Source organism: Choloepus didactylus, chromosome 10 (genome assembly GCF_015220235.1).
Source record: "Choloepus didactylus isolate mChoDid1 chromosome 10, mChoDid1.pri, whole genome shotgun sequence".
Classification (NCBI taxonomy): Eukaryota; Metazoa; Chordata; class Mammalia; order Pilosa; family Megalonychidae; genus Choloepus; species Choloepus didactylus.
The window spans coordinates 126,709,906-126,733,462 of record NC_051316.1 but is presented as its reverse complement, the minus strand read 5'-3'; the positions used below and the strand labels follow the sequence as shown (position 1 = coordinate 126,733,462).

At 53.2% G+C, this 23,557-nt stretch overlaps 1 protein-coding gene across 1 annotated transcript in view; it reads right to left on the bottom strand.

Moving 5' to 3' along the window:
- Positions 1–23,557, bottom strand: part of GABBR2 (gamma-aminobutyric acid type B receptor subunit 2) — a 399,384-nt gene that overhangs the window by 55,629 nt on the left and 320,198 nt on the right. The window contains exons 12-13 of the mRNA XM_037851102.1: positions 22,992–23,099; positions 13,629–13,751 (exon numbers count right to left, since the gene is read on the bottom strand). Coding sequence (XP_037707030.1) covers positions 13,629–13,751; positions 22,992–23,099 — 231 coding nt within the window. The remainder of the gene's footprint in view (positions 1–13,628; positions 13,752–22,991; positions 23,100–23,557) is intronic.

Here is a 23,557-nt window from a genome sequence, read left to right as displayed (position 1 = left end):
TTGTCCTGAGCCTGTCGTGGCCCCAGCACCCACGGTGCATTCCGGGGCCTTTCTAGACGTCAGCAAGGAGCTGTCTGGTGGGTCTCAACTCTGACTGCCGAGAACCCAGGCGGCTTCTTATAAACCCCGATACCCAGACCCCTTTCCCAACCGACTGAATCAGAATTCCTGGGGGTGTGTTCTGAGCACCCCTGATTTTAGGAAAGATCTCCTCTGGGCGATGCAGCCAGGAATGAGAACCACCGGTCTAGCCCCTCTTCCGAAGCATTTAAAAATTGTCCTCTTCACCTTTAAAAACATTATGAATATATATATTTTTTGTTTTCAATGTGATCACCCAATAACTTAAGCCAACTCGTAATGGACTGCATCACCTGGTCAGAAGTTGCCAAGCTGAAGGGTCATGTTCAACCCATCTGCTCACTCACTCACTCATCCATTCACCCACCATGTACTAAGCCCCTACTATGCGCCTGCCAGGCCTGGGGTAGGTTCTGGTGTGGAGTGCAGAGTGGGACAGGTTAAGTGCTTTATCTTGTGGAGCTCCTGTTTTATTGGGTGTGTGTGTGAGAGACAGAAAATAGATGAGGGAGTGAGGGATAAATGATGCTATGGTGGAACAGGGTGAGATGAGACAGACTGTGGGAGTGGGGGGCCATGGAAGGCCTCACAAGCTCTTAGCTAGAATGGCCAAGAAAAAAAGGACCCAAGTGATAAAAACCAGAAATGAAATAGGGGACACTATTACTGACCTTATAGAAATAAAAACAATTACAAGGTAATTCTATGAACAACTATATGCTAACAACTTAGATAACCTATAAGCAATGCACAGATTCCTAGAAAGATATAAACTACTGAAACCGATTCAAGGAGGAAGAGAAAATGTGAATATACCTAAATAAGAAAAGAGATTGAATGAGTAATTTAAAAACTCCTCACAAAGAAAGTCCAGGATCTAATAGCTTCACTGGTGAATTCTACCAAAAATTTAAAGAATAATTAACACTGATCCTTTACAAATTCTTCCAGAAAACAGAAGGGGAGGGACACTTCCCAAATCATTAAAGGAGGCCTGATATCAAAACCAGACAAAGACACCACAGGAAAACAACGACCAACGTCCCTTATGAATATGATGCAAAAATACTCGACAAAGTATGGCAAATCCAAGCCAGCTTCATATAAAAAGTATTATAAATCATGATCAAGTGGGATATATATGTAAGGATGGCTCAACATACAAAAATCAATGTACACCATATTAATAAAATAAAAGGAAAAAAACCCACATAATCACCTCAGTAGACACAGAAGAAACATTTGACAAAAATCCAACATCCTTTTATGATAAAAACACTCAACTCACTAGGAATAGAAAGTTCTTCAACCAGAGAGAGGGGATCTAGGAAAAACCCACAGATGACATCACATTTGATGGTGAAAGATGGAAAGCTTTTCCCCCAAGGTCAGCAACAAGATAAATTTCACCACTTCTATTCAACATTATATTGGAATTTCTAGCCAGAGCAATTAGGCAAGACACTGAATAAAAGGCATCAAGATTGGAAGCGAAGAAGTAAAACTATGTCCTTGTGCAGCTGACATGATCTTATGCATAGGGGATCCTAAAGAAAACACTAAAAAAAAAAAACTATTACAGTTGATAGATGAGTTCAGCAAAATAACAGGCTACAAGTTCAATATACAAAAACTGGTTGTATTTTCTACACACAAGCAATGAACAAAGAGGAAATTAAGGAAGTGATTCCATTTATAACAGCATCAGTAACAATAGAATACTTAGGAATAAATTTAACCAAAGAGGTGTAAAACTTGTGTACACTGAAAACTATAAAATATTGTTGAAATGAATTGAAAGAAGATCTAAATAAATGGTAAGTATTGTGCTCATGGATTGAAAGACCTGATATTGTTAAGATGGCAATTCTTCCCAAACCGATCTACAAATTCAGTGTAACCCCTATCAAAATTCCAGCGGTCTTTTTTTGTAGATAGTGATAAGCTGATCCTAAAATGCTTACGGAAATACAAGGGATCCAGAAGAGCCAAAACGATCTTGAAAAAAGAACAAAGTTGGAGAACAAAGTTGGAAACTCAAACCCGATTTCAAAACTTACTACAAAGCTATAGAAATCAAAACTGTAGTGCTGGAATAAGGACAGATCAATGGAATAGAGGTGAAAGCCCCAAACTGGCTTTTGACAAGGTGCCAAAAAAACAATTCAGTGGAGCAAAAAGTCTTTTCAACAAATGGTGCTGGGGCAACTGGATATCCACATATAATGAATGAAGTCAGATCTCTTTTTCACACCAAACACCATAATTAATTCAAATTGGAAAGACCTAAAATGTAGGAGCTGAAACTATAACACTCTTAGAAGAAAACATAGGTGTAAACCTTCATGGCCTTGGATTAGGCAATCGTTTCTCAGATAGATGACACCTAAAGCAACCAGAGAAATAATAGATAAATTGCACTTTATCAAAATGAAAAACTGTGTGTCAAGGGACACTTGTACAAGAAAGTGAAAAGACAAACTACAAAATGGGAGCAAATATTTACAAATCACATATGTGATAAGGGTCCAGTATCCAGAATTTTTAAAGATCTTTTACAGATGCAATAAAAAAATAAATAAAATTAAATTAAAATGGGAATTAAAAATGGTAAAAGGATTAGAATACACAGTTCTCCAAAGAAGATATACAAATGGCCAGTAAGGACCTGAAACAATGCTCAACTTTAGGGAAATGCAAAAAACCACAGTGAGATATCAGTTCATACCCACGGGGATGGCTATGATCAAGAAGAGAAATAACAAGTGTTGGTGAGGATGTAGAGAACTGGAACCCTCTTACGTGACTGGTGGAAAGGTAAAATGGTGCAGCCGCTCTGCAAAACAGTCTGGCAGTTCCTCAATATGCTAAGCATAGAGTTACCAGGTGGTTCAGTAATTCCACTCCTAGGTATGCACCCAACGGAACTGACAACATATGTCCACACAAAAACTTCTACACGAATGTCCATAGCAGCATTATTCATAATAGCCCCAAAGTGGGAACAACCCAAGTGTCCATCAACTGATAAAAAGAATGTGGTCTATTCATACAGTGCAATCTTATTCAGCCGCAAAAAGGCATGAAGTACTGACACATGCTACGATGTGGCGGAAGTCTGAAAGCATTGTGCTAAGTGAAAGAAGCCAGACAAAAAGGTCAAACATTGTATGATTCCATTCACATGACAAGTCTAGAAGAGGCAAATCCATAGAGACAGAAAGTAAACTAGTGGTGGCCAGGGGCTGTGGGGAGAGGGGATTGAGGGGTGATGGCTAAAGTGAACAGGGTTTCTCTTTTGGGGTGACGAAAACTTTATGGAATTAGTGGCGATGGTGGCATGACCTTGCGAACAGACCAAAAGCCACCAAAGTGTACACTTGAGAATGGTGAATTTTACGGTATGTGGAAAGTGGCTTGGGAGGGGCAGTGGGTAGGATCAGGGAGTCCACTCAGAAGCCCGTGGTAATAACAATAACAAAAGTCCAACTCAGTGGTGTAAAACAATAAAGGGTCTTTACTCATCACCTCATTTGCCCATCAAGGGTCACCTGTAGCTTTGGCCCCACATCCTCCCTCTGGGAACCCAGAGGACAAGAGATGATGGTAGTTTGGAGCCCAGTGGTAACCATGAAGACGGGGAAAAGTTATGGAGAAGGATGTGATTTGGAATTAGGGTCTTCAGGAAAAGTACAGAACCTCTCAGAGAACAGCCCATCAATTTCTTTATAAGATTGCTCTAAGACTGGATTCATTCAATTGCTCAACTAATATATGCTGAGTGCACCAGGCACTTTTCTGGATGATGGGGATACAGCCGGGAATGAAACCCAACCCCTCTCCCTGCCCCCTTGTTCTCACGGGGCTAACATCCCGCTGGATGGGGTGGCGTCTCTAGTCAGATGGGATGTACTGTGGTTGTCGGCAGGACTCAACACCACTGTATGCGCCTGGAGCTGGGCTGCTCTCCCTCGAGCCACTGAACATGTTCTGGCAAATGCAACATGGGTGGAAGTGACATGTGATGTTTTGGGGTGGAAGCCTTAAAAGTCAGTGCACACTCTGCCACGCGCTCTTTCCCTCTGTCACAAAAACTGTCCTAGAAGGTACCCCTCTGCTGTGTCCCAGCACCAGAATGCGATGGGGCAGGGCAACAGCTGATGCTCGATGGACAAGTGGTGTGATGACCAAAGAAAACTGAATGTTTTAAGCTGCTGAGTTGCTCTGTTTTGTTACCACAGCAGAACCTCACACATCCTGACTAATCCATTCTCTGCCTGACTTTTTCACCCTCCAAGGGACATCCATCCAAACTTGATCTTGGCCTGTGCTTTGGAAAATTAAGTCCAGTATTTCCGCATAAAAACTCATGCTTCCAGCCAAGAGCTTGGGGGCAGGTGTCATCAAGAGGGTGCCCCGGTTTACAAACAATGCTGTGTGTGCTTCCCCTGTGAGCCCGGTCAGCGAGTCAGGCATACGATCCCCCTCGGCACGTCTAATCTTGCCCCTCAAATTGTGCATTCCTTAAGGGAGCCTGATGCAGGGTGTGGTACACAGTCGGCATCCCATAAATGCTGAATGAGCGCTCTGATGACACCTTTTGCAAAGAGATCGGTTGGTTGGACTTCCCCCAGAAAGAGAGGGGAGATCTTTGTGGGTGGCCACAGCCTGTGTTTGGGGAAAAATAATCACATTGTCAAGAAGAACTGGGATGGATTTCGTAAGTCAAACACATGGGTCAGAAGATGCCAGTGTCTCAGACAGTTTTCCAGCCAGCTGTTCTGTTCCATGACACTTAAAAGTTTCTGGTAACCAGCCCATTGTCCCCTGGAGAGCCCCCGAGGGACCTCCAGAGTCCAGGGGCCTCCCAGTGGCAGGAAGGGCAGCCAACAAGGAAGACAAAGGAACTGCAGACTCTCCTGTGTCTAAAATGTCTTCCAGCACCATTTGATATCACGCCCTCATCTTTTATCATGGGCCCACTGCTGAAGCCGCAGCTGCTGAATGAAAAGTGATTCAGCTGTGGCTGAAACGTGGCTGTGGCTGGCACAGCCCATCTGTCTGTCTGTACACTGGGGCCAACCCCGTCTGGGCCCACAGCGTTGGCTTTGGCCGGGGCTCAGCCAGGCCCCACTCCAGAAGGCAGATGTCTGTGGACGACCTTAAAATGTCCCTCTGGCATATCATTCCAATTAAATCTCGCCTAGTAGCCTCACTTTAATAACTTAATCTGGAATTTACATGTTGCCTCCTCTCCCAGAAGAGCTGGAGGCCGCATACAATCAAAGCACACATGCAACAGGATGGTTAAAAATAAAGACAAACGATCCGAAGGCAAGATACTCTTCCAGGAACCTGAGATAAGACGGTTATTGCGGCTGAGTGTTGAATTTGGCTCCAACTTTCTGGCAGCCAAGGTTAAGAAGAAAACAGAGTGGCTTATCCAGTTCTGCCTGCCCGATGGAAGGAAGGAAGTAGATGGCAGTTCAAGGAGAGCGCACAGCCCAGTTCCTGGTGCTAAATTCCCCAAGGACTCTACCCTGTGGAACTTCATCCCCGGGCACCGCGTCACAGACTGAACACCAGCTCTTGAAAGAAGCAGCTGAATCACTTTTCAATCGGCAGCTGCGGCTTCAGCAGTGGGCCCGTGATAAAAGATGAGGGCGTGATATCAAATGAAATCGCAACTCGGCAAAGACGTTTCTTTGAGAAGCCGGCTTAATGGGCCCAGACAGATGGGTCGACTTTGGACATATGGAAGGATGGGGAGATAGTTCCAGGTGGAGGGAACAATTTATTCAATAAATATTCACCAAGGGCTTAACTTTGAGACAGGCCCTGCTGGTGGGTGTTGGGGACACATGGACGGACGGCCTTGGCCTTGGTGGAGGTCACAGCCCAGGGGCGGGCAGTGCACGGACAGACAATCCCCAGGTGCTGTGAGCAGATAGAGGGGTGTACGGGGGAAGTGGGGGCATGGGACAGAGGCAGCTGAGGCAGCTCCACGGTCCAAAGGCTCCTGGGGAAGATGTTTCTGAGCTGCCTCTTGAAGGTCAAGGTGGAATTTTTTACATGAAGATTAGGAAGATGGCATTTTTGGGCAAGGAAGAAGGTGTTCTGGTGCAACGGCATGGAGGAAGAAAGAATGTGATGTTTTGGAGAAGGGCCAAGATTTGGGGCAGCAGGGAAGTGAGGAGGGGGACTGCAAGAGATGAAGCTGGGCAGATCATGCAGGTTCTGCCAAGAGTGGACTTCACCCTGAAGCCAATGGGACGGGTGAAAACGATAGGATGAGGTGAGATCTTCAGTGGAAGAGACCGTCTCCTGCAGCGAAGTCAGAGTGGGGTGGCCTCAGCCAACGGGCTGACTGGAGACCCTCCCTGGGCCCGGCCACCCTGCCTGGGCTGGGGTCTGCATCTGGCTTTGACCCAGAATGGCCCTCCAGACCATCACGGATGACCATGATGGCAAAGACCTGACCCACTGCCCTGGGCTGGCGGCTTTGGCAATGATGACCTGTCATCTGGAACGTGACCCTTAACATCTACCCTATCTCTAGCGTTATCTCCCACCCCTGCCATTACGAATGAACAGTGGGAGCTTCACGAAGCTTCATGAAGATGCCCCTCGTTTCAGGCGAGTATCCACTTAAGGCTTGGCTTTTTCCTTTTTCCCTACAGTGACTATAGAGGGAGGTAGAAGATAAGAGTTGAAATTATTTAAAACTCTTTGTATTTGCCTCTTCCAATATCTGTTTCCATAGAAACATGACTGGTAGAAGCCACCAGTTTCAGAGCCAACTGTTGTCCATGATTTCTAAATCCCCCAAATGCTTCCATGAAAAAGGATGGTGAAGCAATGGGACGTGGAGCAAAGTCTGAAATGCCCCTCAGTCCCAGACTGCCCTTCTTTTGGCCAGTGCTTGCACGGCCAGAAAGCCACAGAAACTCCAGTGCAGGGACTTCTTGATGCAGGTTGCAGGGCAGCCTGCAGGGTCCAGCCTTCCACCATTTGGCCAGGGAACGCCATGTGCTCGGCTCCTGCGGGTGCCTGAAGTGGACAGGGGACGGCTTCAGAAGGCTCCAGGGAGGGCCGGCAGCCCCCCCGATGCCACCCCAGGATTCCATCCCAGGTATTCGATGATCAGTGACCTCCACTGCTGTCCGCCATGTTCCCTCCACTCCAAAACCGCTGCAGAACCGTCAGGTGGGTTGCTGAGGAAGGAAGGCTGGGGGAAAAGAAAACAGCCTTCCACCTAGGATCACAGGCTGCCTTCACTCCATCCGCAGGTGCTGCATTTCCTTCTAGGGGGAAATGATTTCAAATCCTTTTCCTTAAAAGAGAAACAATCCCTTACAGGGGTGCCTGCACACACACACACACACACAAACATTACTAGTTCCAAGTCCCCATCTTACTTGATCTTAAAGCTGCATGGATGTAGCTCATCAAAACATCCTCCTTGGGACACTTTCGTCTTTTGGCTTCCAGGACACCAAACGCTTCAGGCTTTCTTCCCTTCTCTGGCTTCTCCTTCCCGGTCTCCTTTGCCTTTTCCTCTGCTCCTCCCTGCCCAGGGCTCAGGCCTCGGTCCCCTCCCTTCTCCTCTGCACCCCCTCCTCGCCTGATCCCATCCGGGGCTGTGGGGTCACGCCTGGACCTCGACTTCCGTGCTCCACCTGCAGCTGTGCCTCCCGCTGCACCCCAGACCCCGACGTCCCACACCCACGCGCCGCCCGGGCCGAGCAGGTGCTGGGAAGAGACGGTTCCTTTTCCCCAAGAACACAAATCTTATCTTTAAAACCGTTTTCAACATACTCAGCAGATTTGTCCACACCTGCTGTATCTGAAATGTGGAACTCAGAGGAGACAGCCCATCTTCCCACAGGCTCTGCAAGGGGAGGGAGGGACGAGACGTGACGGCGGGAGCACGGAGAATAGGCAAACCCCGGGCCACCGGGCAGCCCTCGGCCAGGCCTGCGGCATTTGCCTCTGGAGAGCTCTGCTGCCTTCAAACAGCTCCCCCCGTGGATGCAGCCCCCTGCCGCTTCCCCATGGACGGCTCTCTCTCCCCGGTCCCTGGGCCCCCGTGACAGCTGCCCCCCCCCCACCTCTCCAGCCACCTCACAGCCTCCTTCCTGGCTCCTCCTCCGGTGCCACCACCCCCAGGGCTCACCGAGGACCCCTTCCCTTCTCACACCGCTCCCACAATCCCACCCTCATTTGTTCTACCCCCTCCCCAAATCCCTCTCCCCAGGGTAAGACACTGCACCCAGTCTCCCGAGCCCCTCTGCCCAGAAGGCCCCAGGCCCCTCAAGGCTTGTCATCTCAATACGACCAGAAAATGAGCCCCCAATCTCCCTCCTTGCATCGAGCTTCTGCCCCCCACCCTAGACAGCCAGCCAGTCACCAAGTTCTGACAAGCCTGCTTGCTTCAATCTCTCGAAGCTGCCCACTGCCCGACCCCACTGCCCCTGCCGGGACGACGGCCAAACCCCTCCGCCATCCCTGGGCCTCTCTCCCGCTCGCCCTTCCACCTGCTCTCCCTCCACCGCAGCCGGGTCACGGCCCTCCCGAGTAAAGACCCTAAATTCTGATGTTTACTCGTCTCTGCTTCAGCCAGGCGCAGCCTACACTGTCTTTTGTGCCTCCTGTCTCCTCCCCAGAGGCCCCCCGGCTCTGGACAGCAGGACTCCTTCAGAGCGCTTTAAACTTTGTCGGGAAAAAATATGGTTAGACTTGCCAGAGGTAGACGTAACGCACACGTACAATTAGAAGGCGAATGTGCTCAAACCCTGACAGGCCCTCCGTGCGTCCTTCCAATGCCACCTGCAGACCCCCAGGAGGAAACCACCACCTGGAATTCTGTGTTAACAAATGCTTTCTCTTTCTCTAGAGTTTTCATACCTCCTTATAAGTAAGGATCCATAAGCAGTATTTTGCTTTATCCCTCTAGTTTCCAAATTTTAAACAAACGCAAAAAATAATTCGGGTCTTCGTCTCTGATTTGCTCTTTCTTGCTCTATGTCCTGCTTTTGAGTTGTCAGAGACGATGTGTGCAGCTGCAGATTGCTCATTTTCCCAGCTGCAGAGTGTTCCTTGGCCTGTAAATCCCATCATGGAGCGTCCGCTCGGTGCGCGGCTGCCTGGCTGGTGCCGCTCGTGTCCCCTGGGGGGACGGCAGGGCTGTGGGGCCTGAACATCGTTAGGGTATGAACTGTGTCCCCCAAAGACAAGCCCCAATCCTAACACCAGCCCCTGAATGTGGCCTTATTTGGAAACAGGGTCTTTGGAGATGTCATGGGTTAGAATCACCAGCTCCAAAACGGAGTATGGCGGGCCCTGCTCCAGTACGACGGTGTCCTTGCAAGGAGGAGAGACACAGAGGGGCAGGCGGGGGACCCCAAGGAGGAGAGACACAGAGGGGTAGGCGGGGGACCCCAAGGAGGAGAGACACAGAGGGGCAGGCGGGGGACCCCAAGGAGGAGAGACACAGAGGGGTAGGCGGGGGACCCCAAGGAGGAGAGAGACAGAGGGGCAGGCAGGGGACCCCAAGGAGGAGAGAGACAGAGGGGCAGGCGGGGGACCCCAAGGAGGAGAGAGACAGAGGGGCAGGCGGGGGACCCCAAGGAGGAGAGAGACAGAGGGGCAGGCGGGGGACCCCAAGGAGGAGAGACACAGAGGGGCAGGCGGGGGACCCCAAGGAGGAGAGACACAGAGGGGCAGGCGGGGGACCCCAAGGAGGAGAGACACAGAGGGGCAGGCGGGGGACCCCAAGGAGGAGAGACACAGAGGGGCAGGCGGGGGACCCCAAGGAGGAGAGACACAGAGGGGCAGGCGGGGGACCCCGGAGCCAGAGGCTGGAGCGAGGCAGCCGCAAGCCGAGGAAGCCGAGGGCTGCTGGCAGACGCCGGGCCTGCCACAGCGGGAGGGAGCCTGCCCCGGGGGTTTAGAGGGACCCTGGCTTCCGGCTTCCGGGCTCCAGAGCTGGGAGGGAGTGAACTGCTGTTGTTTCCACTATGCAGTTTTCACACTTTATTATAGTAGCCCTAGGAAATACCTTTGTGTTGGAGCCAAACAGTTTTCCAAAGTGGCAGAGCTGCTGTGCCGGCCTCCCCCCTGCCCCTGCCTCCCTGCCCACCCCAGCCTCCCCCTGGCCCCAGCCTCCCCCCTACCCCAGCCTCCCGCCTGCACGTGGCGTGGCCATTGCCCGTGTCCCTCCTGCCAGCACTTGGCTGGGACAAGCTGCCTCCTCTCCGGGTGCAGCTGTCGGGCCTGACCCCCCAGCTGCCTTCTGGCGGGCTCCCCCCTCTGCCCCCCACTGAGGGCCTTCCCTGACCCTTTGAGGCGACCACAGCACCCCGACCTTCCCCAGCAGCCCACCGGCGTGGAGCCAGCATCACCCACTGACGCCCCATTTCGCTCCTGGGTGCCTCTGCGGAGCTCAGCGCCACACTGCTGCGGACCAGGGAAACACTTGTTAAATTTTGCTGCATACACACGAGGGAGGTGGAGCGGCTGGAGGCCATGGGGTCAGGGGCCCTGTGCACCCCTCAGAGGGGGAGGAGGTGGGGAACCAGAACTCGCCCTCATCCTCTCCTCGGCCCCCTTCAACCCATGTGTGGTTACGAGCCAGCCAGCTGCCGCTCACCAGCTGTGCAGCTTTGGGCAAGTCACCGAACCTCTCTGTGCCTCAGTTTCTTCAGCTATGGAATGAGGAAAATACTAGCTTCTCCCTTGAAAGTCGTCATGAAGATTAAATTAAGTGAAAATCCTCATAAAGCTTCGCAACCATAGCTGGCACACGACAAGCGCTACATTTAAATAAAAAGGAATAAGCATGTGGAGTTGGGGTGCCTCTGGGAAAACCCCAGAATCAGATTTTCCTTCCAGGGACACTTACAGTCACTCTCATTGGGAGAATTGCTCCGGGGGTCTCCCTGCTGACCCTGAGCCCTTCATCCTTTCACTCCCTCCTAGGGGCTGTCCGAGCCTCCAGGGTCTGTGCCTGCTCTCTGCTCCCCGCTAGCCCGTGGGCACCCTGAGAGCTGTACCCCTGGGGGAGAGGTTGCGGGGGTGCTGGCCGGGGGGTTGAGGGGAGCTCAGATGGGCCCCGTCCTGGAGAGGCTCGTGGTCCTGCACGGGGGTGGACAGAGGTGCCCGCGGCGGAGGGGAGCAGGTGAGATGGTCCTGATGGACCAACACTAGGACGAGCGTGTGGGAGAGGGGGTGCTAGCTCTGGGGAAGCCGGCCGACCCAGGGGCCCGTCCCCATCGGGGAGAACCCGGAGCCTGGTTCTGCAGCTGCAGCTGCGTCCTTGGCAGAGAAGGGGTGGCCTTTCCGGAAGCGAGTGGCAAAAGTGAAGTCTCGGGGGCATTGGGGACGTCGGCAGCGTCCAGAGCAGCCCCAAGCATCTGGGCAGGTGGTGGAAGAAGGGGGCAGACCTCCCGGGTTCTCATCGCCCCCCCATGCCTAGACCGTCCCTCTTGCCGCACTGCGGCCCTGTGGAGGTGCTGGCCAGGGGTCCTGAAATCAGCACCCCCTGGAGGAGACTGGGGCACCCGGTCCCCCGGGCATGATGCTCACCAGCAGGCCGCGTCTGACAGAGCCGGACCTGAGAGGACCCAACAGCCAGACGGGCACCATTTGGGGGGAAAACTACAATAAACCAACAGGACTAGGGGTGGGCAAACGGAAGGGTCCTGTTGCCATGGCAACAGAGTGACAGGCAACCCTAAGCCAGGGGAGAGATGGAGGAGCCGGCCAGTTAAGGCTGGGAGAGAAATCTCAGTGGAGACGGGGAGGGGGACACGGCGGCCGCGCATCCCATGGGAGTCAGGAGCCAGGCCAGGCCCTGTCCCCTCCCTGCCTCGGTTTCCTCATCTACAGTGAAAGGCATTTCCATGGCACCCCGGGGCTCCTCGTTCGAGAACCACTGCCCTGGGGCTCTGGAATGTTCCAGGGTTCCGTGTGCAGAGCCGTCCAGAGCAGCAGCACTTACTACTGCTCGGAAGGAGGACAGGAAAGACCATGAGAGGAAACTGCCAGATGGGCAGATGCTCTGCACAAGGTGCATCTTGTTTAAGGGCCCAGGGGGGCACTTCCTGGATCCATTTCTTGAGTTTGCCCAGCCCTGCAGGCCTCTCCCCGCCACAGCCAGGGGACCCGGGGTGCAGACTCACACCCCCTCAACCTCCCCGGGCTACCCTTGGGCTCAGCCTCAGGCTGCCTGGGTCCGATCTCCCTCCACCTGCCCCAGCTCCAGGCCTTCTCCCTGGGGCCGGGGCCTTCAGCCTGCCCATTTACTCTAATTTCAGCTGTCAGTGTGGAATGAGAAAACAGTTCCAGGCTCTCCCCATTTCACAGATCTGTGGCCAGTGACTGAAGCCTGTGGAAGGGCAAAAAACTGCCAAGTAGCCAGTGGTGCTGCCATAAACTGCTGGGCTATCTTGGGTAAGTTACACGACCTCTCTGGGCTTCTGTTTCCTCCTCAGTGAAGTGGGGTGAACAAGAGCACCGACCCCGTGGAGATGCTGTGGGGAGTTAGCACATTATGCCAGCTCCTTCTTCATCATCATCTCCATCATCACCACCACCACTGTCATGACTGCTTGCTACCATCCTTACCCCAGGCTCTCCCTAACTCGGGGGCCCGCTGACCAGTGACAGTTTTTCCTAGTGTTGACGTACTGTGGATTTCTAAGGTCTGGCAGCAGATGGGGACTCCCCCTGGGGTGGGGGCTGGCCTGCTCCAGTCCAGCCGAGCACCCCACCCACCCCCCAGACACAGCGTGTCTGCCAAGTGAGCTCACTGTGTCCTGCCCCGTGGCCTGCGGGCACAGCCAGGGTCGGTCTGTGCTCTGTGCCCGTTCAAGGTGTGCTTGTCTGGAGTTGGTGGCAAGATGGCAGTGCCTGGCCCTAAACCTCTCCCCGAAATCCTCACCGTCAGGAAACAGCCTTCTCTGCTGCCGCCCCAGTTATGTGACTCCTACCCAGGCTGAAGCACCTTCTGTCTCGGGACAAATGAGATCAGGCATCTTATTTGCTAGAAAACCTTGTCTCAGTGGATACACACCTCCGTCCCCAATGCACAGAATAACAGTTTCCAGCTTGGTTTATGCTGAGTTCCACAAAAAAATTCCCCTAATGATGCAATGAGAGAGATGGAGGCACACCCATTTTCTCAACAGAATCCACCCTGTATGGAAGTCAAACCTCACCACGCACCCCGGCTGGCATAGTCAAGAAAACCCCAGCTTCCCAAGAAGTCAGACCTCCGCAGGCTGAAACATCCTGGGAAGGCCAAACTCCAGGGCACAAAACACATATTTAACAGTACAATTCTTTAACAACTCAATATCTGGCATCAAATGTGTGGAAGGAAATGTATTGTTTATCACCCTGAAAATCACAGAGGTGCGAGAAGGAGCTCTCAGAATGTTTATTTCCTAGTAGCACCCCTTAAAGGAGAGAGAAAAATGCAGGAATTTCTCTTTACACCACTGGGGGCTTCTGAAATGCTTGGAGAGTGTTTCCGGGGGCCTTACCTCCATGCTGTATCTCTCCACCGTCCTCCGCAGAGGGTCCACGGCCTGCCAGCAGATCAGGATGCACAGGTCGATGAGCAGCATGCCCCCCACGATCACAAGCAATTTTTGGTCCTTGATGATCTGCAGGGGGATGGAGAGGGGCAGGAGCAGAGGGGAGCGGAGGTGAGTGAGAGCCTCCTGGATGGCAGCTGGGGCAGGGGGCTGAGAGAGAGCCGCCCCCTACTCTCACGACAGCTCACCACACACAGGATGAGTCCCACCAAACTCCTTGGCTTGGCATTCAAGGCCTTTCCTGAGCTCGGCCTTGACCGCTGCCCAAACACACACGTGCGCTGTTCAAGCTTGCCCGCTCCCCCTGCCCCAGTCTGGCTGAGCTGAGCTGAGCTGTGATTTCTACCCCTCAGGCCTCGGTAGGGGCTGCCTCTTCAGTTGGAAACACCATTATTCTTTCAGTCTGGCAAACTCCTAGTAATCCTTAAAGACACAGAGCCACTGCCACCTCCTCCAAGAAGCCCTCTCTGACTCCCACAGCACTTTGTTCACCTGAGGAGTAAAATAGGAGCAGACGAAGAGCTAATGTGTCAGGAACACTCACTTGGGGCCAGGCTTTTGCTGTTTCTTTCCTGTGCATATAAAGATGCTGTCCTTACTGCTGTTTTACAAATGAAGAACCTGCAACTGGGCTGGGGGTTGGGTAAGGCAGCTGCTAAGAGGCGAGGCCTGGGTCTGAATGAGCACCTGCCTCCCCCGGAACCCAGAGCCTCAGCAGTCACGGCAATGACCTCACGCTGGGTTAAGTTGTTCACACTCGGCCACACTCAGTAAACTCGGAGCCCCAGGCACAAGGAAGGCCTGTTTTATTCATCTGTGTGCGCTCGGCGCCTGGCGGGGCCTGGCATGCAGCAGGCTCTTAAACGTTTGATGGATGGAATTGAGATGACAGATAAAAAAAGAAGAAATATCACTCCCCGACCCTGCTCTGCACGCCGGGGTATCGTCACGAGGCTGAGAGTCCCACCCTGCTTTAAGTCCGATCGTGGGGCTGAGCCCAAGGAAAGATGCTCCCACGCCAAAACTAGCCTCTCCTTCACCCACCGCACGCTTGTATCGTCTTCCACCCACCCCCCACTTCCCACCACCCCCTGGCAGATAAAAGCTAAAGTGACGAAGCAGTTCTGGAAAAGACATGCAGCGAAATGGACAACACTGGGGCCGAAGCTTTTGACGACAAAGGCCATTTTTAAAGGAGAACAGAAACTCAAGCGGCCTCTCTGCGGCCCAGTGTGAAAAGAACAAGATCATGTTGCAGAACAGGTGCCAAAGAGCAAATCCGCCCTAAACGCTTAGCCTGGGGGCGGGGCGCTGGCAAACCCCCTCCCTGAGGCTTTCCAGAAGCATCCGGTGAGCTGGCGGTGGGCTGCAGAAACCCGGCTTACCCCCCACCCGTGGGGAACCAGGCAACTTCCCACCAGCCTGGGGAAACAGGGGCAGAAGGGAGAAACGCCCGAGGCGCTGCGGCCCCCGAGGACAGGCGGGACGCTGGACGCAGGGCTGTGGAGCCTGCAGGCATCCGCGGGCCTGGGGTCTGCCCTCAAGACCCCCCACTGAGAAGCACCCCAGTGGCTTCTCCTCCGTGGGCCCTGCCCGGGGGCCTCCTGACCGTGTTCCCCACCAGAACGCAGGCAGTCCCGGCCCCCCCACTCCCTACCCTGGCTGAGACCTTCCTGGGGAATGTGGGGGAGTGAGTGAAGGACCCGTCGCCAGGAAGCCAGGAGGAAGTGGTGCCCTTTGCACGTTCAAGGTCACTGCCTCCCGCCCTGGGCTCAGGTGCTACTTCCCCCTCCCTGCTGGGCAGCCCCGAGTCCCGCAGGGAACAAGCTGTCTTTCTCCACAACCAGAGGACCTCGCGTCGGGGGCCACCTCCTCTGAAGCCCGCGTGACAGTCGTAACGTTGCACTCAGACGTGCGATGACGTGATTAGAGCCTGCCCCCCAACGGGGAGCCCCCAGCGGCTTGCGTGCTGCTCCTGGCTGCATTCTCAGCCCCGGGAAAGTGCTGGGTCTGCATTTGGCTGAACAGATAATGAGGACGTGGCCTAAGGAAATATTTCCTGAGCACTCACTCAGCACCAGGCCTGCTGGGCGCTGGCAATGAAAACAGAGCTGGGCACTGCCCGCCGGGGCCCATGGGGTGGGGGGAGGCAGGCTTTCCAGGGAGGACTGCAGTGGAGCGTGACACGTGCTGCAGCCGAGAGAAGCTGGGTGCCGGAGGAGAGGAGATGGCTTCCCAGAGGAGAAGGCAGGGAAGCAGGAGGCCCTGGGGCCTGTGAGGAGGGATTCCTGGGCAGAGGAAGCAGCAGGTGCTGCAGGAGATTCCTGGGTGGCAGCTGGGGGCCGGGGTCAGGGGGGTGACCGTGCCATGTCACCCCTGGCTCAAGGGTCTCCTGTGGCTCCCCACCACCCACGGGACGAATCTGGCTGAACCCCTTAGCTTGGTGTTAAAAGCCTCCCTGAGCTTGGCTCCCACCACTCCCCAGCAGTGCACTTTGTTGACAGCTGCCCACTTCCCTCCAGGTCTCTGGCTGAGCCTTGGGAGGGGCGGCTGTTTTTGTCTGAAGCACCCTCATGCCTTCCACGGTGGTGGCTCGGTGTGGCTGGGGGTGGGTGGGCAGGGGTGGGCGGCTGGAGAGGGGTCAGCTGCAGCAGGAGCATCTGGTGCGACAGTGGCAGAGGTTTAAACACGAGTGAAGGGGAGCTGGGGCGGCCGCCAGGCAGGGAGCCCGAGGGAGGAGGCCAGCGAGGGGCTGTGCCGTTGTCCCAGGCAGTGACTGTCGGACGCCACAACACTAGCCAGATGGCACGGCCCATCTCAGCCTCGCAGTCCCCTCCCCTGACCCCCACCCCCAGACCTGTCCCCCACCCCCAGTGTCAGCACCCCCAGAATCTCTTCTCTGCCAAGGTCACCCTGCGAGACTGAAGGCCCACCGCCTCCCCTCGGTCTAACTTCCTGGAAGGTGCACTCGTACAGAACATCCTTATGCTGCACAAGAAGCAACGCGCTGCAGGGAAAGGGCTGGGATGGGCAGAGCCACATCAGCCAGTCACCTGCAAGGGGAGGAGGCTCCCCCCGGGCTTCTAATGGGGCAGGAACCCACGAGGCCCAACTGGTCTTAAAAGATCAGCACCAGCATTTCTCCTTGTAAATGTGACACAGTATGACTCTTCCAATTTCAAGCTCCTGTATGAAATGTGAGGTAGCTGGTGGGATGGAAACAGTACTGGGATTACATGGAGACGGGCTGGAGCCCTGGCTCCAGTCCTCACTACCCGTGTGGCCCTGGAAAAATCACTTCCTCTGTCTGCTTCTCCATTCCTCATTTGTCAAATGGCAAGGGTGGGGATGGTGGAGGGGGGAGCAGGGAGGCTGGTCGGTTAGTCTCCAAGAGTGGTGCAAAGAAACGAGCATGGGTTTTGGAATCAGAAGACCTTGTTCTAATCCCAGCTCTGCCAAATATTACCCATGTTAGCCAATGGGCAAGCTGTTTAGCTTTGCTAAGGTCTCAGTCTCTTCATTTATAAGAGGGGGTCAATGATCTCTAAATTGTAGCATTGTTATAAGAATAAAATGAGGGGATGCATGGTAAGTACCTAATGAAGTACCCGGTGCAGAGAAAATGTTCAACAAATTGGAGCTGTAATTCTCATCTCTACTTGGGTTTTCGACAATTACTGATTCTGTTTACAAGCTGCCCAGTGACATCTAGGGGCCAAGTGTGACATTGCATCTCAGCTCTACTAGACTCAGGAATCATCACCCAGAGGGATTTCTGATGGGAAGATCTTGAGAATAAGAGGAGAGGCCTTGTCTGATTCCCTATAGGCGCCATTCGCAAAGCCTGGCACTTGGCCAGAGATCCTGCCTGAGTGGAGTTAGGCTAAGTAGTCACGACTGACATTTCATTTGTCGACTGCAGCAGGATCCATGGACTGCCTTCCCCGAATCAGGCTCTGTTGTAAGCACTGGGGATACTGCAGTGAACGAAACAGAAAATGTCCTGCCCTCAAGGAGCATGCATTTTGGTGGGGGTAGAGTGAATAATTAAGCAAATCCACCCACACATATACATAACACAATGTCAAGGAGAGGGGATTTAAAATATTCTTAAATGATGAAAACTGAGGGAAGGATAGATAAAAGAGCACCAAGCTGACCACACAAAGTCTGAGCACCAGAAAACCCTCACGTCTCCCTGTTCTCAACTCAGCTTCCCTGACCGCCTTTCTTCTTTTCCATGTCTCCTCTCTGAAGCTGCTCCAATGTCTCCCGGGGCTAATCAGTGCACACTGGTATCTCCAGGCTACGTTCTGAGGCTACGGGGTTAAGGGTGGTGCATGCTTGCTGAGTCAGAGATGAGAGTGAGGGTACCCAGGAGCAATTAAGTACCAGGTTTTGGACTCAGATCTGAGTTTGGATCTTGCTAACTAGTTGTGCAATCTTAGGTGAGTTCCCTAAGCCCTCCAAGCAAGTTAACTTCATCTATAAAATGGCGACCATAGCCACACAGACTGCATCAGGGTACCGGGCCTGGCTTAACATGAACTGTCCAACAGAGGTCAGCTGTTGTTATTATCAAATGTCACTTTCCATTATTTAGAGCAAACTGTGGATTTGGCTCACTGCCTGTTTTTGTAAATAAAGTTTTATTGGAACATGGCCGTGCCCATTCATTTAAGTATTTGTCCATAGCTGCTCTCACGCTGCCACAGCAGAGTCGAGTGGTTATGACAAAGACTGTTGTGCCAGTTTGAATATATTGTGTCCCCCAAATGCTATTATCTTTGATGTCATCTTGTGTGGGCAGATGTATCAGTGTTGATTAGATTGTAATTCTTGGAGTGTTTCTTTGGAATGTGCCCCACACAGCTGTGGGTGATGCCTCTGATTGGATAATTTCCATGGAGGTGTTGCTCCGCCCATTCAGGGTGGGTCTAAGTTGATCAGTGGAGCCATATAAATGAGCTGACATAACAGAAGGAACTCAGTGCAGCTGTGAGTGATGTTTTGAAGAGGAGCTACAGCCAAGAGGGACACTCTGAAGAAAGCACAGGAGCTGCAGATGAGAGACATTTTGAAGACGGCCTTTGAAAGCAGACTCTTGCTCCGGAGAAGCTAAGAGAGGACAAAAACCCCGAGTGCAACTAAAAGTGACATTTTTGAGGAACCACAGCCTAGCGAGGAATGTCCTGGGAGAAAACCATTTTGAAACCAGAACTTTGGAGCAGACGCCAGCCACGTGCCTTCCCAGCTAACAGAAGTTTTCCAGACACCATTGGCCATCCTCCAGTGAAGGTATCCAATTGTTGATGCATTACCTTGGTCACTTTATGGCCTTAAGACTGTTAACTGTGTAACCAAACAAATCCCCTTTATAAAAGCTGATGCATTTCTGGTGTTTTGCATCCTGGCAGCATTAGCAAACTAGAACAACTGTATGACCTGCAAAGACTAAAATATTTACCCTCTGGCCCTTTCCTGAAAAAGTTTGCCAACCTCTGCTTTAGAGAGAAGGATGTTTCTTTACTTCGTCAAAGAACTTCATATTTTCCGATTTGAACTGATTCAGACTTGCCTTCTACCAGGGCCAACGCATTGCCCAGCTCCAGGGAACACCATTTAGAGGGAATACCATGTGAATAGCACCCCCTGCAGCTGTGCAAAGCGGCGGCCCTGCCTTCCTGCCACCGCAGGTGATCGAAGCTATCAAAAGCCCTCTCTTAGAACCTTCCTGTAGCTGAGCTCAGGTGAAGATCTGAGGGGGTGGCTTAGATGCTTGCAATGTTTGTGTTACTCTCTGCAACCGAACCATACATACTTGTAGCAAACTTCCTCTATCCTCAAAATACACCTGCTCCAGAACAGAAGATCTCAAGGCCTCCATCTCAACATTTCAACTTGGTCTCTGGAAGGGGCAGAAGCAAAACTGTAATAAGGTTCTCCACTGAAGATTTTATGGTGGCTCTTTAGGAAAAAAATGATCGCAAGCTATAAAAATACTGAATTTGGAAGCATGACGTCACCATGTGTCAATACTTCCTTTAACAGGTTTCATTTTCTTTAATGTCTTTAAAAATGTGGCCCGATGGGGTGAAGTTGGTGAATGTGTGTGGGGAGGAGTAGGAGGCAAGGATAGAAGACAAGGATAAAAGGATTGGATGAAGAAAAGAATATGATTGCACTTATAGATTTACAGAAACCTAGTATATGGGCCTGTTTAAAAAAATTTAAGGGGCTCATTAAAAAAAAAAATCAAGTCCAAACTTCTTTAAAACAGATGGCAATGACAATAAAAACCGACCCTGGCGAAATAAAAAGCTGGATTCATGGAGAAACCCCAGTTGTGAATTGCCATTGCCACAGTCCTTTCAAGACACTGTGGTTCCCAGATTGGCGATTTTGATCCATGTAGGTTGTGAATTTCTCTTCTACAATTTTAACCTCCTCGATTCGGCTGATAAATGATACTCAGCCGCAGCACCACAAACCTGCTCCTGGGATAACTCAAGACCTCAGGGCAACCTCAAAGAGTTTGTGTGTGTTCGCCCGGTCTTAATCATTTTCACAACAAACGATAGTGGGGTAAAAAACATCTCATACTCAAAGCCTTGAGCATTTTCTCAGACGAGTCCCTTCCCTGCATGCCCGGGTCTACCAGAAGCCTGAGCCCTCAGGGTTTGCCCACCCAGGTCTCTCCGCTTGGGAAGTGAGCTGAGCTTGGGGTCTCCGGAGACCGCGTCCCATGTGGCCTCACACTGAGCTTCCTGACAGCTGAGCCCCTGACGTCTCGCCTGCCGGGTTTTGTCAACTGTTGTCAGACAGCCTGAGTGTTCTCGTTCAGCGATTGCATGAGTAACCAACACAGAGGCTGGTTCTTCATTACAGTTAACAATATGGGTGAATCACTTATTGACACAAAGGAATCAACACCGAGATGCTGAAAGCCAGGATGGAGTTGTCAGAGATGGCTGAGCACGAGGGGCTCAGAGGCAGGTGGTGCTTCTCAAGCTTTGCCTGTATCAGCATCACCTGGATGCGGGCTTGACAGACAGATTCCTGGGCCCCACCCCAGGGACTCTGATTCAGTACGGCTGGACTGGGGCCTGGGAATTTGTATTTCTCCCTAGTTCCCGGGTGATGTCGATGCTTCTGCTACCCGGGGCCCACACCCTGGGGAGGCCCAGGTCTCCACCAGAGGCCTCACCTGCCCGCACGTTCACCTCTCCTGGGAAAGTCTACAAACAGCTGCTCTTGAGCAGCTCCTGAGATTTGGTTGCTCCTGGTCTGAGCTGGTTGCTTTTATGATAATTGTTTTGAAGTTTTCCAAACTCCTGTTTGGTTGTGATGTGCAACCAGGGCTGAACACCACGGGGCAGCCGGCCTTTTCGTCTCCCAGAGGGTGTCCTCAGGGTGCTCCTGAGGCCCAGGGAGGGACGGCCCCTCCAGGCCAGCTCAGGGAGGGGTGGCAGGGCCTCCTTCCTCTGCACGCAGCCTGGAGTCTTCCCAAGGCGTGTCCATGTGTGGGGCGGGAGGCAGGGATGGCAGGGGGCACCCCCATCTCATCTGAGGAAGGGCAGGTGCTGCAGCCCCTCCAGCCCCGGTGGCCCCGAGTCAGAAGACCACAGCCTCAGAGCTCAGGGGATGGTAAGACTTCAGCTTGTCCCCATTGTACAGAGAGGGAAACTGAGGCTCAGAAGGATGAAGAGGGGAGCCCAGCCTCCTGCTTTGCCTGCTGCCCCCCTGCCTCTGGCACACTTTCTGTCCTACCAGGGGCAGCAGGGCTCATGGTTTGGGAAGGGAACGCAGGTTCTGAGTGAGGAACCGGATTTCAGAGGCTAAACCCCAGGGTGGCATGGGAGGCCCCAGAGCAGGGTCTGCAGAGGAGGGGTCTGGAAACAGGTTCAACCACATCGGGGGTGGAAAAAGTGTGCTAGGATACCCCTCCCCGGGGTGAGAGGGTGAAGGGGGCTTCCTCCTTGGCTTCAAATCAGGACAGAGGCTGTAAGGAGACTCCTCAATGGTTTGACAGGGGTCCCTGCAGCCGGGGGGGACGCAGTAGACTGAGGTCTGACTCCTGCCTGAGAAACCTAAAGGGGGGTGAGGGCTGCCTAGCAGCTCCGAAGGGGGAACACAAGCAGGGTGGCAGCTACCTTGGGGCCACCTGCATCCCTCAGGTCTGCAGGAGCAAAGGATCCCCAGAAGCCTCCCGTGGACCAGGTGTGGGCACCAGCAGGACAGAGCAGGTGTGTGCCCATCACAGCCAAGCAGGAGGGGCGATGGGACCCCAGCAGTGGCTGAACCTCCAGATTCTCAGGGGCTAATATGCCACCAACGGCCAATTTAGGGAAGAGGCTTTCACCCACACTGAGGGCACTGCAGGAGAGACACCCAGGGATGGAGGGCTTTGAAGAATCCACTAAGTACCCCACGGACGTCTAAAGGGCAAGCTGAAACCCCGGCAGTGACAGCTAAGCAGCACCAGCCAGCTTTTGCCACCATGCCAAGCTCCAACTCTGGGGGTTGGAAAACTTTGTGAGTGGGATGATGGGGAAGGAGGGACTTTTGAACACAGTTTGAAGTTCTGAACATTACAGCGGATGCCACGTATCAGTTACTGACCGGGGGACCTTCAAAATCATGGCCCTTGCCCTAAAGTTCTTGCAGGAGCAAGGGAAGAACCAGCACCACTGAATGAACAAAATGGACAGCAGTGCGTCCCAAAGGTCAAGCTGTGTCAGCACCACGGTCAGTCACATCCAAGCACCCAGGTGGCAAGTGCTCTCCACCCTCCGGAAGGCCGGGCTCCCGTCCTCAAAGGGCCTCTTTGCAAACGGAACCGTGCAATCAGGTCCCTTCCCTGTTTCACTCCCCAGTGGAAGTGCAGATTCCGTAACTGACGTGCCTCCTGCCATCTCCTCCTGCCTCAATTTGCCCCTGTCCCCAAGGACCCCATGCAGCGGCCACGCGGAGACCCCCACCCAGGCTCCGCCCACACGTCCCCTCTGCAGGATTTCCAGCTTCCTTTCCTCTTTGGCTGACTCAGCAGAAGTGACCCTTCCTCCCTGGATGCCTGGCACCCCCATACCCCACTTGCTCCCAACCAGCCCTTCATCGCGGGCTGTAAACACCTGTGATTTCTCTGATTCTCGGCAGGCTACGGGCGTCAGGAGGTGGGGAAGGGGTTTAACCCGAGCCCGCAGCAAGGAGCCCAGTGCCCGGAACACCGCAGCTGCCTAATAAACGTTTGCTCAGAAAACGCTAAGCAGACATCGCACACACCGAGACAGACAGACGGAGCGTGATTACCTTCTTCTTCATTTTCACGTTTTTGAAGATGGCGTGGACCCTCCATGTCTTGGCGAACATGGCCCCGAAGGCGGTTGTGTAGCCCACGGTGAGAATCCAGGTCCTGACCTGGGGGGAAGACGGGGGCGTTAGCATCTCCCAGGCGGACAGTTGGCGCTGCGTTTGCGCCTTCCCAAGCGGGGGCCCCGATGGCGGGGACAGCATTCTTCTTTGCACACTGTTGAGTTTTACCAGCACCTTCGATCAAATTTCAGTTCCATGGACATTTCGTTCTACCACCCACAGAGGGCTGGGAGATGCACATCTGCCCAGGGAGGGCCGGAATTTGCCCGGGACCACTGAGGGATCGACAGAGGACCGTGGACCCACCCATCAGCCCACCTCCCTCCCTCGAGTGCCTTCTTCAGGGAAATCGGAAAAGCTGAAGGTAATCCCACTGCTCTGTGTCCTCTCCTGAATCTAGGAGGCCATGGTGGCCCCGGGAACCTCTTCTCCTGGACTCAGCCCCCAGGAGGTAGGCACGGGTGGGGGAGGCCCAGAGCCACTGGGCCCAAGGCTGGGCAGCA